Source organism: Vicugna pacos, chromosome 5 (assembly GCF_048564905.1).
Source record: "Vicugna pacos chromosome 5, VicPac4, whole genome shotgun sequence".
In the NCBI taxonomy this organism is placed as follows: domain Eukaryota; kingdom Metazoa; phylum Chordata; class Mammalia; order Artiodactyla; family Camelidae; genus Vicugna; species Vicugna pacos.
Genome location: NC_132991.1, coordinates 33,825,761 through 33,844,414, shown reverse-complemented (window position 1 = coordinate 33,844,414; position 18,654 = coordinate 33,825,761). Strand labels below are relative to the sequence as shown.

At 40.3% G+C, this 18,654-nt stretch overlaps 2 protein-coding genes across 3 annotated transcripts in view; one reads left to right on the top strand and one right to left on the bottom strand.

The window, feature by feature from the left end:
- The window catches only part of UPP2 (uridine phosphorylase 2), a 31,678-nt gene extending 22,468 nt beyond the window's left edge, over positions 1-9,210 (bottom strand). Inside the window, exons 1-2 of the mRNA XM_006196187.4 lie at positions 8,956-9,210; positions 3,429-3,546 (exon numbers count right to left, since the gene is read on the bottom strand). Of these exons, the coding sequence (XP_006196249.1) occupies positions 3,429-3,546; positions 8,956-9,017 (180 nt within the window). The 5' untranslated portion in view covers positions 9,018-9,210. The remainder of the gene's footprint in view (positions 1-3,428; positions 3,547-8,955) is intronic.
- Positions 1-18,654, top strand: part of CCDC148 (coiled-coil domain containing 148) — a 306,973-nt gene that overhangs the window by 249,288 nt on the left and 39,031 nt on the right. The window lies entirely within an intron of this gene.

Below are 18,654 nucleotides of genomic sequence, written 5' to 3'. Positions count from 1 at the left end.
CTATATTTTTCAACTGATTTAAATTTTGTTCAATCATTTTTGTGGAATAGCATAACAGATACACTTAAATTTATATAGATTATATCTTTCTAACTTTTGGAGAACCAAAAATATCCTTTCTCTTGTGAACTGATAGAGATTTTTTAAAAAATTATTTCACCTGAAAATATGTTGTATTATTTATCTTTCATTTACATAAATTGCTATTATTTAAATAAAATAGGACTAGTTAACAGTGACAGTTAGTACTGATAAGACTAATTAAGTAAAATATGAAACATATAATAATATTTTTATGCGTTCCCCTCTCATACAGCAATTAAGTTTTTTAAACAATAGAATGTTTAAATTTTGTAGGCTACATTATTCTGTATTCTTAAGATATAAAAATATAAGAATTTTAAAAGGAAAATGTAAATTCAATAGGATTAGCTAAATAAACATTGCTATATTTTTTTCAACAACAGGAAATGAATATGACATTCAAGTCAATATGACAAAAGACATTCATTAGCTGTTCACCAAAGCTCTTTCCCCTTCTTTCTGGGCACACGATGAAGTGCAACTTCCCAGCCTCCTTTGCAGTTAGATGAGACCATATGCCTGAGTTCCAACTACTGGAATATCAGCAGAAGTAAAGAGTGTCACTTCCAGTCCATGCCCAGAGAACTCTCCCATTGGTGATGCTGCAGACTGTCTTCTGTCTGTCTGCTGAATGGGTATTGACACCCAAGGAGACTTTGACTCTGTCTTGAAGGTGACAGAGCAACATGATGAAAGGAGCCAGGGTCTCTCATCACCAGTGGGAGGAAAGCCACCCATCGACCAGGGACACCATCTTTGTACTCAGTGTGAATGAGAAACAAACTTACATTGTGTTAAGCCACTGATATTTTGAAGCAGCAGCTAACAAAACTTTTAAAAATATAGTAGGTAAGGAAATGAAAGAAACAGGAATGATTATCAGACTCTTTAAGATTTAAAATGTACACACCTAAAGTTCTCCTTTCCTTTGAAGATTGGCTATGAGTAATGATTATCATCTTTGTGAAGACAAGGTTGTTTTCAGGTACTGATGGATTATGTCCTCTCTTCTTAGCTAAAACTGCTGCCCTGGGATTTAAGGGGGTCAAGAAATTGAACCTAGCATGTTCTTACTCACAGATAAGAATGGGACTGGAAGAGGGCAGGTTTCTGAGAAGAGCATCTGTAAATATAAGTCAGACTTTACGTGCTGCCTTTATAGAATAGGTTAAACAGCCATCATTTGGAACTATGTCACCTGCTCCCCAGTCTACACATACACACACACACACACACACACACACACGCACTTTTGCCTCCTGTCTATCAAAATGACCCAGTCAATAGAGTTGCTCTCTAGTAGAATAAAATGGGTTCTAAACCAGTGCATATATTTTTCACCCAGAAGAGAACCTACAAAAAGGGTACACAACCAGGTGGGTTGTGAACTTATAAGGTTGGATAGTGGTTTTGACAGATAGAGTATAAATGCTGATAAAAATCAAGTCAGGTAGAGGAGAGACTAATACCTAGATGTGTAGATAATAGATCACCTTTCTGTCTCAAATACACAAGTCTTTTAGTTACTAATTAGAAATTACGATGGGTCTTTAAATTAATCAGAGTTATTTTTATGTAAGTTTCCTGGGAAAATCATTGTGAGGCATGAACCTCAAACCTAACGTTTGAATTCAGATAAAGTCTGGTTAATGAGTACCAAAGACAGCCTTGATCAATTACTCTTGGAGCAGGAACATCAGAAACAGCAGGAGGGAGAGAGGTTACATTGAGAAGATGAAGCAGAAGATGGAGGGAGGCCAAGAAAAGCTGACTGGAGGGGAATAGGGAAATCCGTGGGTCAGATCACATCAGCCCACATCTTCACACCTCATTCCCTAGGGGAGATGGCAGGAGGAGGAAGCACCTACTGTTGATGAACGTCATAGATTTATTTCTTCTCTCCTCCCTCCCTTTCTCTTTTCCTTGCTTCTCCTCCTCCTTCCTCTAACTGACGTCCTCGTCTTCTTCCTCCCCTTTCTTTAATGCCCCCTGACAATTAATGGACTACTCTCAGTTATGGTTACTCTAAGAGTCCACCTAGTGCAGTGGGACCTTCTCAAGTCCCTGGAAATTGTACTTGGAAGATTTTGATCTGAGTCCTAGCTCTGCCACTATATGGTATAACCTGTTAACCACCTTTGACCACTCTGAAATCAATTTTGTTGTTTTATGGAGGAAATAATTATCTGTTAAATCCACTAAAAGAGAGAATGTGAAGATTTGAGACAGTGGATGTGCGAATTTTATTTTTGTTCTTGTAATTGCTAAAGGAGTGGATAAAAGTCAAATTGAAACTACATAGTTCTCTACTGGTGGGATTGTAAATAGGTGTAGGCCATTTGGAAAACAATATTTTTTAAAGTTCATTTCCCTTGACTATTTCCATACATTATCTTAAGCAAATAGACTTAAATGTGAAAAAAATTTAGGTACAAAAATATCCACTTGAGCGCTGTTTATAACAGAAAATACTTCAACATTAAAGTCAGTAGTAGACTACACAGTGTATGGCACAGACCAATGTCAAATTCTTGGCATCCAAAAATTATGTGTTTCAAAGAGAATATAATGTGGAAAAATGGTAATGACATAAAGTTACATGAAAAACACAGTGGGTAAAGTTATGTGACTCCAACTATTTTAAAATCTATTTATTAAAAAGCATTGAAAGAAAAGAAAACAGGCTGATGGTTTCTGTGTCTAGATGGTAGGGTTTTTTTAGATGTGTTTTTAAAAATCATTGTTCTTTTTTTTTATTTTTCCAATTTCAAATAATGAACATAAGCTACTTTTATAATTAGCATATATTTAAGACAAAATAAATAATACAAAAGTATAATTTTCCTAGCAGCATTCCATAAACAATGTTCTCATATTTCATATGAAATAACAAAAATCTTAATACTATGACATATTGGATAATGGTTATTTTTAAGAAATAGAATACGATAGTATTGTTAGTTTTACTGAGTAATTTCATAAAATGAGAATTAGTGAGTTTCTTCTAGAAATGCAGATGTTAAACAGTGAACTGAATCAGAATGAATTCTGAACACCCAGCAGTATTGCCAATAAAATTGTATTTATCTCTAGGGACCAGAGGAGTCCAATACCATGACTGAATTAGATTTAGTTTGGGAAACTTTATATGTTGTTGAGGTGGAAATGATTATTCATCATGTACACATTCTAAATTGTTTCAGAGAATCGAGTGTGGCTTTGGTTCCTATTGGGACCTCCGACATTTCTCTAGCTAAACGTGTAAAGTTTATGTTAGGAAAATAAGGAGAAATATCACCAGAAGAAATAATTGTTTTTCCTAAACAGGAAAGAAATACTTTTACCTTTACATCTCCAAACATTGCTGGTAGGTTGTGTGTTTTTGTTCCTAAATCCAAGTGATAGAGAACATCTTCATCCATAGAATCCAGGTAAGGATTTTCAACATGAACAAAACATTTTCTGAAAAAAATAATACAAAAATGGTGTAAAGGAATTTGAAGAGCTAGTACACAAAAGGGAAATATTAGTCTACGCTTATAAGAAGTGGCTTTCGCTATACCAAATATTGGACACAAACCTTCACTTAGGATTAATTGATTTGTAAGGAAGCAATGTGGTATAATAATGATAATAATGGTTAATATTCGCTGTGCATTTACTGTGTGCCAGCCATAGCATTAAGCATGAAAATTCCACAATGTCATGAAGGCAGCATATAATAAATACATTACCTCATTTAATCCCGTAACATTCTATCTGGTAACTAATACTTATAATTCAATTTACAAATGAAGAAGCCAAGGCTTATAGAAGTTGAGAAATGTGTGCAAGATTATACAACCAGTAGATTACAGAACAGTCATTTCTATCCATTTCTGTCCAGCCCTGATGGTCACTTTCTTTGCATGAGAGTCTGTGTGACATAAGCCACCGATCTCTGGAGCTGACTGCCCGGATTCCACTACCAGTTCAATTACATATATACTAATTGTGCAACCTTGGGTGAATTATTGTATCTTTGTTCTTTACTTTCCTCATCTGTAAAATTGGTACAGTGAAAATAATAGCTACTTTACAAGATTGCCCTGAGGCCTGAATGAGCTAATGTGTGTAGCATTCCCGATGTACCATCAGCATAGAATAACTTGCTCTCCTTATTACATCTCCCAACATGGAGGACCTGACAGGTACTAGCTTTAGTGGGGCTGACATGAGAAAGTAGGGTGTGGCAAAGAAAGCGGTGTGTTCATCAGAGTCCCAGTCTTTTCCCACTGGGGCACATTGCTGGACCATATTCCCAGCTTCCCTTGCAGTAAGATGAGGCCATATAACTGAGTTCTGGCCAATGGAATGTGGCTGGGAGTGATGCGTCTACTTCTAGGCCTGGCTCCTAAAAAATAATAGTATCTCCTCAACTAGATTTCTCTCTGTCTGAATGGCTATGCAGAGCAGACACCCTCCTTTACTCCATCAGCCTGTTTTGGATTGAGCGAGAAGCCACTGACATTTTAAACAGCATGAGCCTACCTGACCAATAAGTTCTTTGTCAACATACTTAGAAATGATCTTTTTTCATTAGAAGATAAGAAATAAATGAAGCAGGATGATGGGGTGGAGGCAGAGAGCTGAGTACGAACCTGGAGAGACTGAATGACAGTATAATAGGTAAAAAGAAAGAATAAATGGGCACAGAGTTCTGGAGAAATAGGATTTAGAGCTTATAAAAAAATGAGATGCTCAAGAAAAAGCATGAAGGAGAAGAAGAGAGACTGAAGAACTTGGAGAAAGGGGGAGTGGTACAGTGAAATTCTTAATGTCAGTAAGCATGTGAAACCATAAGAATATAAAATTATTGTAATAAGGAAAGTAAGACTTAAAAACAGAAGCTAAGATAAGAAGGAGGACACTTCAATGTAGAGACTCAGTGTTCCAGCAACCTTCTTCCACCAGATGCCCAGAAGAGAATGTGTAGATTTACTAAGAAGCCAATGGAAAGACAAACTTACCAAAAAGGAAAGACTACAGCTAGAAAGCCTTAAAGCCATTTTTTTAAATTGAAGTTTAGGTGATTTACAATGTTGTGTTACTTTCTGGTGTACAGCATAGTGATTCAGTTATACATATATATTCTTTTTCATATTCTTTATCATTATAGGTTATTATAAGATGTTGAATATAGTTCCCTGTGCTAAACAGTAGGACCTTGTTTATCTATTTTATATACAATGGTTAGTATCTGCAAATCCCAGACTCCTAATTTACCCCTCCCTCCCCACTTTACCCACTGGTTACCATAAGTTTGTTTCTATGTCTGTGAGTCTGTTTCTGTTTCGTAAATAAGTTAACTTGTGCCATATTTTAGATTCTACATATAAGTGATATTTGTCTTTCTCTGCCTGACTTACTTCACTTTGTATGATAATCTCTGTGTCCATCCATGCTGCTGCAAATGGCATTATTTCACTTTTTTTATGGCTGAGTTTTCTCTCTCTCTCTCTCTCTCTGTATATATATATATATACACACACACATATAAATATATATACACATACATACACATATAAATAAATATATATATGTGTGTGTATATATATACACACACACACACACACACACACACACACATATATATATATATATACACATACACACACACCACAACTTGTAAAACCATTCTTTTAAAATTTATTTTATTACTTTTATTACTTTTAGGGGGAGGTAATTAGTTTTATTTATTTATTTATTTATTTACTTTTAATGGAGGTACTGGAGATTGAACCTTGGACCTCATGCATACTGAGCATGCACTGTGCCACTGAGCTGTACCCTCCCCACTAAAGCCATTCTTGATGTCAGCCCATCACATCATTACCCAGGGCAGTTCTGGGGCCACCTGTTCACTCCCACTCATCTCGGGTGTGACATCCCAGCACAGCCTGGGCACACCATCCAGTCTAGCGACGCCGTGGCTGCCAGCCCTCCTGCCGCTTTCCCCATTGCATAAGCACTGCATCCTGCACCAGTGGCCTTTGGCTCCCGTGGCGATCCTTCCATATACGCTGCTGAGGAAGTATTTCTCACTGCTGTCTCTTCATCTCTGCACACTTCTTTGTCTCCTCAACTTTCCACGGGGCGGTATGTACGCCCGTGTCTGAGTGTAGGTGGGCATGTCATCTCTGAGTCCCATAGAAGCTCTCAATTCTATAGGCCAGTGCTTCTCAAAGTTTAACAAGCATGAGAATCACTGGACATTTCAAGGGCTCCTTTTCCAGAAATTCTGACTCAACAGGTTAGGGGTGTGTGTGTGTGTGTGTCAGAATTTCCCTTTCTAGCAAGCTTTTCATTGGTGCTGCTGTTGCTGGCTCAAGGATCGCATTCTTTTTTTTTTTTTTTTAAGGATCACATTCTTAACATCTTAACAGAAAACTTGCATCTTTCTATATCTCCAGTTATACTCAGCCTGATTGTGCACTAATATCACCAGGGAGCTGTGCGGAAAACAATGGTGCTCAGGCCCCAATTAATTTAGACTTAGAAATTCTTTTGTACAAATCTTCCCGGATGATCTGATGTGCAAAGTTAAGAACCCCAGCTTTAGGCCTTTGTTCCTGAAGCATCCTTCCCCTTTCCCTCCATTTTCCCCCTATTATAATCCTACTCGTTCTTCAAGGTCAAATTCAAATATCACCTCCTGGGTGAAGGCTTTTCCAAGCATCTTTCCTCTCTGGTCAGTACGATTTCCACCCTGTACTGTGCTCCTAAAACATTTATTTAACATTTCACATGTGAATTTTCTGTCTCCCCAGGAAGATGATGAATTCCTTCATGCAGGCTGTCACATATATCCTTCTTAATCCCTAAATCTTAACAGATTCTATTTGTTGAATTAAATTTAACTGTTCAGGAAGTAGAACAGAAATATTATTAATTTCAAAAACATTTAGGGTAACAAATTCTTAATTAGTTAATGGATCATAGCTAGTTTCAAAAATAAAGCACTCCTTGACGTTAGTATACTTTCCTACTTCAGAGGAAGCCTCAAAGCCTCAAAGCATTGGACAAAAAGACATCTCCTTTCTTCTCTTGGTGAAGGGCAAGAGGACGTTACCCACCATCCCTTGCTACACAAATTGTAGTCAGTGACCCAGCAGCAGCTGCAGCTTTACCTGGACAGCTTGTTAGAAATGCAAAATCTCAGGCCCTACCCTAAACCTACTGAATTAAAGTCTGCATTTTAACTAATTCTTATTTAATCCCTATGCACTTTAAATTTAAGAAACACTGCCATCCACTTTCTGTTCCAACTTGTATTACACTTTCTGTCTTACTCTCCCCAAACTGCTTTCACTATCTGGAGATTTTCCTTCTGATTCCCAACTGAATCCATGAATCATTACTCTATAAAAGAGTGTCATTCATCTACTCCAGTGAGTCAGACTCTATATATCAGAATCACCTGGGGTGCTCTAAAAAGTACCACTACCTGGGCCCAACTCCTAGAATTTCTAATTCAGTTGGTCAAGGAGATCTGTGGGCCTTTGTATTTGTAAAATCATCAATCTACTCCACCTCTCCTATCTTCAAGAAGGAATTCTCAAACTAGCATAACCATTAATTATATTCTCTTGCATTAATTATAATATTCCTCTTAATTCATTCTTTAGTTTTCCTTGATGTCTATCCCAATGTCTAATGATCCCTTGGTCAAAATATTGGGGCAAGAGGATGTCTGTAGAAGATTTTTATTCCATTGGGCTCACCGAGAAGCACTCCATCAGTGACCAAAGGAAAGACTAATTTGGGATATCATGCCAAATTCAACCCAGTGTGAATCGGATAATTGCAATACTTCAGCCTTTCCAAAACATATAATTTCTATTAAATAGACTTGCATTTACTGTTTTCTCTTCTACCTTGTTTTGCATTTTTGCCCCTAAAACATGAGCCAAAAATAGGGTTGAGAATAAAGTCTATTAGCAAAACTTGACAAGCTACATAGCATGGTCAGTATTAAAATAACAGTAACCAAAGTAACAAGCTGGCTGAGAAGTCTTCACCTTCATAATGTTTCCTCTTCTCTCTCCTTGGCTACCCTGAAGAAATGAACCCAGTAGTAAGCTACCTCTTTTTGGGATGGGTAAGTGGAGCATTTCTGAAATGCTGACCTGATGGAGGCTCTAAGCCAGACATTTCACACAACTTGCAGAAAACCAGAGGGAACTTGGAAAAATTCTTTAAGCCTCATGACGATTAATGCTCTATTATGTTCTGTGAACCTGGGGCAAGAATTGGAGCTGAATTTGCAGACAGCTTCGGCAGATTTATGTCTACCCCTGAGATGAATAACCTACACGGTACTTTAGAAGTGAATTCTATGTAAAGTCCATCACAAGGCATATGAAATCACTTTGTAATATGCTGCAACACAGTTAAATCTCTCTTAGACACTGGGAGGGCCCTTTAATTATTTCTCAGAGGCAGCCCGTGGTCTTGGAATTAAAGGCTGAACTCCAGGCTGAATTCTAGGTTGAACTGTGAATCTGTTCATTCATGCAGGTTGATTAAACTTTTGCCTATTTTTAGTGACTTCCTTTGTGACACTTTTTTCCCTTTTACTGAGATATAATTGACATATTGCCCTACTTTCTTAGATGGGCCAACCCCTCCCAAGAACTAAGGAATGAAAATACCATTGAGAAGAAAATTTGCATTGTTTTTATTTTGTTTTGCATTCTGAGCTGTGTTCCAAGTATATCATCTTTAAACTTAAGAAAGACGTAACTGTAGAGGTCAGTCTTCTGAACATTTAATGTAAAATCCAAAGAACCTCCATCTCATCAAAACCAATGAAAAATCAAAATTACTCACCCAACATATGTATTCCTGTCAGATCTCATGGGTGTACTGGAAGCAGGTAAAATTGAAGCCATACTTTGTTTTATGAGGATAGTCTCTCTTAAGTTGATGTCAGGAAAGAAAAAACACTGTGATATGCTATTAAATCATAGATCAAATCATAGTCGAACGACAAGGCTGAATGATAATCTCTCTTAAAACTTATGTTTTCTTCCAAAGTTGCTGAAGGAACTTTCCCCTTAGCATTCTAAACTCTCTTATCAATTCAAAAATATTCTCCCTGACATGGCCTTTTATACTGCAGCTCAGCTGTCAGAGCAACACTTCCCCTAGAAGATAGGTTCCCTTGAAGGTGTGGCACCCTACCTCTTTAATAGGATAGGTTGTTTGGCTTGTTAACTTTTGACCAGGGCACCCTTTCCTTACATCTGGCCTTGGTCCCAGCATGGGTCTGGGGTAGCACACAGACTTATTTACTTTGAGACAACTCTGTGTGGTTGCAAGTCCTCCATTGATTTCCATAACAAATCTACCAGGTGGTCTCAAAATGTGTCTAGTACATGTGAAAACTTTCAGTTCCCAAATATTTCATTTTCTCACCTCATCCTACCTGTCACCAACTTGTTTTCATTCTTTGTGATCACAAGTGAGAAAAAAACACTATGTCAGGACCTCAGAACACCCCTTCATCTGAACTTTGACCATCAAATTCACACAGAAAGTCTGATAATTAAACAAAACTTGTTTCCTGGGGCCTCTTTATTTGGCTAAACCCAAGGCTGCCTGCAAAATCCAATGAACCAGCTGTCAGAGATCAACCTAGATAGAATAACAAAATACGTACTAGTACTTTCAGAAAACAGGGTCTCTGTTAAGAAATCCAGGAATTTACTATGTTTGCTGTTGCTTCTCACTTCACACTTCTAGGAACAGAAAAATCTAAAAGACTTTAGAGGAAATTCACCCTGTTTCTCTTTCGCCCCAGCTCCAATGGCTATCAACCGAAGTTCTATGCTGGTGAGAGCATCAAGAATATTAGCCTCATGGCTTTCAGGCAAATCAGAGCATTAAATGTCCATAAATGCCCAAACAGCAGCAGATAAAGGCATTTCATAACATGCATGAATTTCTTTGTAAGAATGTGCATAACAGTGAAGAATCAAATGCCCATGTCTTAACTGGGGTCTCCATGGTGGAAGAGACCCGTCTTCCTGGTCACAGTCATCGTGCACAAACCCCTTGAAATCTATGCCAGCTTCCTTCAGTTCATCTTGATCAGCTAACAAAGATTATAGATCAAGAAGGAAAGAGAATAAATATGGAACCCAGGTAGCAGCCTAAATCTTGCCATTGCTACCAACAAATGGACATTTGTCACCTTGCCCTAGGTATCCAAAAATCTCCAAGGAAACTGAACTTGGGAAAGGCAATGACGACTTTGAGACAGAATAAGCCTGAACATGTGTGTGTTTCTTGTAACTTGGGACAGTAGCTCCTGTTTATAGTTCATCACAAGACACGTGTCTCTTACCTAAAAGTGACCTACCTTTGACCCACCTCAAAGTGGGCCACCTGCTGCTCCTTCCCAACAACTGCTGACAGTTCTGAGATTCATCATGCCCGCTTACCACTGTTGGGACCTTCACACTTTTATTTGGCATTCCATGCTGTGTCTCTCTATTTATTGTTAGGGTGTAATGAAGAGGACCACCCAATGCCAGTCTGGCATTGACCTGTGGCTCTGACAGGTGACAGTGTTAGCTAATTAGATCAGTGTTAGACAGTTATTTCCTCCAGTGAATTAATTAGACTAATTGACATGTTGCTTTCCAGTGCAAATTCTGTCAGCAATAATCTTGATCACTAGAAGTGCCAGGGAGTGCCAGCAAAGATTTGTGGACCCGGTATGACAAACCCCAGGATGTTATGAAAGGTGGTCATTGACTGGGTGGAATGCAGAGTAGTCTTGTAGAATCTATGAAAGCAGAGGACTAATTCATGTCTTCTGGGAAGTCTTAGATTATTTCCCCTAGTTTTCAGTCTTTTTAAGACTCAGTCCTACTCCTAATGAGAGGTTGTTCCTCAATCATTGTTTTTGTCGTTGACTGTATTGCAAAAGGCCAGTCACCTGAACAAGAAGAGGAAAAGTTCTCATTTTAGAAAGCACTCACAAAGCAAACTCGTGCCATTGCTGGGTGTTTTGTAGTCAAAGGCCGGGTGCCAGGAAGAGCCTATGACTCAGCACCGCTTTGAGATCATCGGGGTTGCAGCGGCTCCACCAAATCCATGCCCTGTGGTGTCTGGCCTGAGACAAAACATTTCACTTCCTAACGTCTTCCTCCACAGTGCCAGCATTTTCATATCCTTGCTCTCATAAAAAAATTTCTCTCTGCCTTAATTTTGCGCCTGAACCTCTAATATTGGAAAAAAAGAAATCAGAGTCCCGGTGCATAACTGGGTGGCATTTGGGTCTCTCTCCTGTTGACACTCTTTCTCCCAAATCTGTGCTAATTACTCGTGTAGACTTAGAACCATACCCACCCCCTACAACAGTGGTCCCATCACACTGGGGAGAGGGGCATAACTAGGGATTTGGAGCTCCCATAATCGTGCTGTAAGGACCTTGCATCTGTCCAGTGCCTGGCTCTGTGTCAAATGCTGAGAACACAAAGAGGATGAGATAGGTGATGTCTTCCCTAAAGGAATTTCACTGTAGTGGGGAAGAGAGATGGGTGGTAAGGAACATGGCAGGAGCTATGAAAACTCAAAGAAGAGGCCCCGGACCCAGGCTGGCAGTTGCAGGGCCTTCTGGGAGGATATGATACCTGGGTTGACTCTTGAAGAAAGATGTAGTCAGTTCTCCAAAATATTGCCGAGGGTGAAAGCGGGGTGAACGTGAGAAGACTGTGCTCTCTACCCAGGCAACAACGTGTAAAATGCACAGAGGTGACCAAAAAAAGCATCACATTGAGAGAACTATTAGTAGCTCTATGTGGTTTAACTTGTGTGTATTTGCACCAGGTCATCTCAGACAGGGCCTTGGTGGCTTTCAGTTTTTTAGATTCTGGTATTTTGAAAAATAAAGAAAGGCCAAACAGGCTTATACAAATTGGAATACACTTTAAACATTGACATTTTATGAACTGGCATCTAAACTCTTTTAATAAACAATAGTCAAATTGTGTTAGTCACAAGACATTGTAGGGCCTATTAAAACATTGCTTAATACATCACACACTGTAAGTTTAATGGAACCCAGTTCAAAAGTAACTAACATTCTTCCCTTTCTTCCAGCGCAATCAGCGAGTTACGGGTATATGTGTGTAAAGTCTAATTTGAGACCAAATGGCCTCTGGGCCCACTGGACTAGGCCTGCCTCCCAGAGGCCATGCTGTTCCTTCCTCCCAGACCAAGCCCTTCTGCCCTGGCCCAGAGCCTCTGCTCTTAGGGGGCCTCTACATGAGGTATACCCACTAAAGGTCATCTCAGTTCACCTGAGGTACAGCAATCACCCCTGCCCAAGAAACAATCTCACGCACATGCACATACACACACACACACACACACACACACACACACCACGGCACCAACCTCATAGCCTGGGAGATAGGGATGACAACACACAGCAAAGCTCCCGCATCCACTCCCTTCTGTTTCCCCTCTTTCTGCACAGGTCTCTCAGGATGGGAATAGGGTAACAAAGAGTCCCCACCTCCTGCCATGCCAGATCCTCTGCTCCACCATTTGGCCCATAGCACCATCGATGGCTTGAAAGAGCTCAAAAATGTCTTGTTATCCATTCTGATTCTAAGCAGTTTATTTTTTCTTTTATTCATTCAGCAAATATTTACTGAGCATACACTCTGCTCCAGGAAGTCTAGGAAGTGCTAGAGATGCAGCTGTGACTAGGACCGTTCTTGCTTCTCTGATTTCGTCCCTAAAAATATTGACATTCCATGAACAGAGAAGGTGCAACTTATCATCCATCTCATACTAACCTTCTACAGGTTGAAACATGTGTATTAAGTGACTCTTTATCATTCTACTCTTATGCCTAACAACTAAAACTTATTGAATCTTTGGATCTTTCCTTTAGTGTTTATTTTCCAATACGTAGATTGTAGTTGCTTCAGATCTCTTTTGGAAGGGAGGTATTAAAAAATACACAACTGTTTCCTTTAGAGTGTAGATGTGTTGCAGCTTAACATTTTTACACATATGTGCAAAGATAATGTACCTTATTTTCCAGTGTCCATCTAATCTTTCTCATGGCCACTGGCCTGGAAGTTGGGGCAGAGGGTGGTGACTTTAAACTTGCCAGTCAACAGCATCTTCATGACTTTGGTTTAAATCTTCTCATTTAGACGACCTGTTCTCCTTCAGACGTATGCTCAGTCTCTCTTACTTCCTGCCTCTGCCCACTGTTTCTATCTGAAATGATACCTACTGGATGGAGTGGGTGGGAGGGACTGACTTGATTTCTTGGCAGTGGGGAAGAGGAGGGCTTCCAGATCGGTGTGTTCAGTTCCTTGTCCTTTGGCAGTGGCAGGTGAGGCATTGTCTGCCTTGTCCTTGTGAGGAAACTGTGGCTACCTGGGTTGGTCTGTAAGTCCCTGAATGGGGCCCCTGAGATGTAGCTAGTTCCATCTGGTGCTAATGGAACATCATGTACCCATCTTTGAAGTCTTTTGCCTCTACTCTTTGTCCCCAGCCTCAAAGACCCCTCCCCTTGTGGCCTTGCTATTCAGTCCCCCCGCCTCTGACAGCCCACCAGCATCTGAGAACCTCTGGATCCCTCGTGAGAGCACTCAGGAACTTTCAGGAGCCCCTGTGTGCCAGACCTAGGCTTTGGGAAGCCACTGATGTGGTCTCTGGCTGTCTCTCCTGATTCCTTTCTTTCCATCTTTGCTGTATTAATTGCCCCACCCAGCATTGGATGCGGGCCCATACTGAGTATGGAATTTCTCCTAGAGACTTGCAACCTCCCCTGGGCTGGCTACATGGAAGGATGCGGGCCTTGGGTTTCAGTGTTCTCAGGCTGACCTGTGTCTAGTTGGATATTTATATAGCACTCTCTCCCTTCAATTTTATCCCCAAGGAGGTGGATGGTGACCAGGGACCCTTGTCTGACCTTCTTGCCCTACTCTCCTGCCCTCTCATTCTCATAACTAGAAGGTGATGTCCTCTTTGTACCTCTCCTCCCTGTCTGATGTGAAATACCCTTATATTCTGAATTCTCCCTGAATTCTAGCAATCTCCATGTTCAAATTCCGCAGACCTAGCTTTTGGTATGTTACTAGAAACATAAGCATTTAAAAAATCTTTATTTTCTTTTTTCCACATTGCCTGACTAGGAACTCAAAATTCCTAATCAAAGCATCAGAATTTCCTACTCCGATTCCCATCCCCCAGCAGGTAGGTGGGACTATCAACTATGAAAATAGCCGTGTACTCAGAACGAAGAGGAGAGCTCAGCAGTCTGTTTCACAAGGACTAGCTCCACTACAATTAGAAGAAGTAAGAATCGACCTCCTAGCACAAACGCCAGCAGCACCACAGTGTTTGTGTTTCTCTTTTTTGGACCGCTTCTCCCTCCACGGTTTTGTTAGAACACTATACTCGGTCTGCGTGAGACTCTTCCAGGCAGGACCACATGGAGGGGCAGCAGATGAAGCCTTTGCTGTGAGCAGGGCCCCATGCAGGGGACTCTGGTGGAGGCTGAACCATGCTGAGACCATGGGCAGGATGATAGCATCCCCCAGTCCCTGCACGGGACTGCAGCCTCCTGCTTTCAGTCCCGGGGGGATGCTAGAGTTACTGCGGTCCTGTTTTTAAAGTTCAGTCATTATGTATGAGATTACAAATATAAAACAATGACATATTTTCCAGGACCCACAGAGCACTGACATCTGGAATCTTTATAAAGTTGAAATTCTCTCTAGGAAAATAACTTCTCTTGATTTACAAAATTGCATTGATCTGTTTTTTCCTTACAGAATTATATTTTCTCATATTTAAAGTGTATGTAGCCAGGAATTTCTCTTTGGGCCGTGATTATAAAGAATAAATAAAAGAACACCATTCGTGTGGTATGGACATTTATTTTTAGGGCTTTTTTTAGGGGAGGTGGAGGATTTGACTGTCATCAGCCCTCCTTGACAGGGTCTGTTTTTCAGTCTGTTCAGAGTGCTACAACAGAATACCCCAGACTAACTTAGAAAACAAACACTTATTTCTCACAGTTCTGGAGGCTGGGAAGTCCAAGGTCAAGGCGTCTGCAGATCAGTGCCTGGTGGAATACTGCTTCCTGGTTCATAGACCACATCTTCTCCTTGCGTCCTGGCCCGGTGGAAAGAGGCAAAGAGCTCTCTGGGGTCTCTTTAATAAGGGCACTAAGCCCATTCATAAGGGCTCCACCCTTGTGACCTAGTTACCCAATACCATCACCTTGCTGTTTGGGTTTTAACGTGAATTCTGAGGAGACATACTTAGTCCGTAACAGTCTGTTTTGAGGTGATCCTCTCTATGGGAGGTGTCACACTGATCACTCAGCAAGTGACTAGCAAGCACCTACTATGTCCAAAGCTTGTTCATGGGTGAAGTTGCATAAAAGACATTAAAGAATGGTCCTTGTTCCCAGGCTCCTTCTTCCGGCAATCTCCAAATGGAGAGGGCTTAGCTTACAGCTGCCCTGGCTGCTTCGTTGGCCTTTCTTTCTGGGAACACAACTCCCACAGTGTGACGAAAGCTTAAATTTCCTCTTCCCCAGTGGCTGATCTTGACACCAACACCAGCTCCTCCGTGAATTAACAACCCGCAAAGGTGAGCAGCCCCTCAAGTGGCTTGATCGACAGAGGCACTTAAGACTGAAACCACGTGACTTCTGAACATGCTTGACTTCAACTTTTAGACTGTTTCTGTTCTTAATGATGTTGGAGGAAAGGAAATGGGAGGCACAGAATACCAAATGAAAAATTCAAAAAAAGCTATTTTATTGGAAATGATGCATGATATTTTGAATCAGTAGCAGACAGGAATAAAATGAAAATACTTTTCTCTACATTCAAAATAATCACTCTTGGAATGGAAATCTGAAGGACAAGGGAAAATCACGGAGAGAACAATGAGAAGAGGAAGTCGGTAACAACAGTAATTAATTCACCGTTATGCCAGGCCAGACTCTGGGCTCTCTCATTCAGTCCTCACCACAAGCCTCTGAAATGGTTCTTATTATTGTCCCAATTTTCAGATGAGGAAATTGAAGCTCAGGGAGGTTAAATGAGGTGCCTGAGATCCCATAATGAGTCATCCGAGACTGGAATTCACACCTAGGTCTGCCCAGCAACAAAGCTGTGAGAACTCACTCTGTTTCACCACTATTTTTAAATGCTGCAGTCCTCTAAAGAAGACAAGAGTCCAAGGAGAATGGCATCAACAAGAGAAGGGAATTTGATATGTGTCTTAAAGGTGACAGAGGATTGGCATGTGAAGAGCATCTCTCTACAACATCTTATCCTGTTTTGGGAAAGGAGCTCAAAGCTAAGCTATCATGGGTGTGTGTACTGTGGATGCCTCTGAAGAAAATAGCCCCAATAAAATGGTAATCAAAGTGGGGAGGGTTTAGCTTAGTGGTAAAGCATGTTCGTAGCGTGTTGAATCCCCAGTACCTCCATTAAAATAAAAATAAATAAATAAATAAACCTAATTACCCCCCCTCCAAAAGCGGTAGTCAAGTCATCAAGCTGATTTTAAAATCATCTCATTGCCAAAATTTTAATTGACTTTCAAAATGTGCCTCAAACCCACTGTAATTTATAGTTGAACTCATCTCAGGCTTCCCTATGATTTTAGCCCCAAAGCTGGGTCCAGTTCAACACCGCCTGCAGCAAGTTCTGTCTGCTCCTGAGCCATCCCTGAAAAGGGAGTTAAAAGGCATAGGGCTGAGAGGCTCCTCATCATTCCAGTGACTTTGGGCCCCGGAGATCAAAGCCCGCATTTGTTTCTCAGCAGCAGACGAAAGTGCCCCAACTGGACCGTGAAGAACGTTGGGAGATGAGACTCTCAGTTAGAAGGAAGCTCTGTGAGTTTCACAAATCTCACACTGAAATGGGAAAGGGGCTGTTTCCCTTGGAACTCCAGGAACGTTCAGTCCTAGCCTCTCACAAAAAAACCAAGGTTATTCCTGCTGCAGCCCAAGAGGGCTCAGATGGGAAAATAATGCTAACACATCACGGAGGTGGTGAAGTCCACGCCCAGGAAGTCATGAAATTTCAAAGCTGACTGATTCTAATTTGGGTTTATCTCAGGGACAGAGAATGGCATGTTTTACAGTGCTCTCCTAACACTGCTAAGTGCAGCCCATTGGGTTAAACATTAATTTTTTTCTACAGAAACAGGAAATCTTGAGTACATAATCATGATTACAGTTACATTTCTGTTAATGCCTCACCTGAGGAATGTCATGACTTTCCAAAAGTGCAGTTCCTGGGACCACATCACCTGACTTTGTGTTTCATTCTCTGCTGGATGCCTGTGGGTGTTCCTCTATTTTATGTTAGTCAGTATTCCTTGAATTTTTAATCATGAAATATTTCGAACAAGTAGAAATGTGCAGCTGGAACAAATGCCCGTGTAGCTGCCACACAGATTTTACAGCCGCTAACATTTTCCCATATTTAATACAGATTTTTTAAAAATGAGTCCATTACAACCCTCCCCCCAACACACACACCTTCCTTATCTTTAGGTGACTTTTGCTTTCTCCGCAGAGGTGGTGGATATCCTTCTAGGGCACATTTTATAACTTCCGCTTATAAGTGTGTGCTTATAACTGCATTTAAACTACATGAGCAGATTATATGTACATACTATAAACCTGCTTGTGTGTGTGTGTGCGTGTGTAGTAATTACATAGATAGATAGATAAATCGATCGATCGATCGATCGATCTAGAGGAGAGGGGAGAATACTGTATAGGCTCTTTACAACTTGCTTTTTTTTAGGTTGCCTTATATCTTACATTTTTAGGTTGCTTCCAGTCTTTCCCTGTGAGCATCTGTCCGTATATCTCCTTGTGTATGCACATGAGAGTTTCTCTATTATCAGGACTTACATCCACTTGTATTCAATTTTACTAGGTATTTTTACACTGCCTTATAAAGTACCAGGTTACACTTGTGCCAACAGTGTATGATGTGCCCTAATTTCCCATATCCTCGGCAGTAAATCTGGTGTCATTAGCTGTATAATTCTTTTGACCATGTGATGCTCTTAAGATGGTATCTCTTTGTTGCATTTTGCATTTCCCTGATTATTAGTGAGGTTCCAGCTGCACATTTCTACTTGTTTGAAATATTTCATGATTAAAACTTCAAGCATTTTTTGAGTTTAATACTTTGACAAATATTGTGAGGACTGGTGTGTTTTTATTCGCTTCTAGGTTTTTTTGTGTTTCTAATTACATACATAGAGAGACAGAGAGATAGTGGTTCTTTTCACCTCTCTCCTGCCTTCTGCAGAGTGAGTAGACTCTATTTCCCTCTGTTGATTTTGAAGTTATGTATTCTATTTCTGTTCTTTTAATGGTTAACCTTACATTTTAACAAACATACTTGACTTAACAAAATGTATGGTTAATTAATACCTCAACTCCTCTGCCAAATAACACAAGGAACTTGTAATTCTTGAACTCTAGTTACTACTTCACATTTT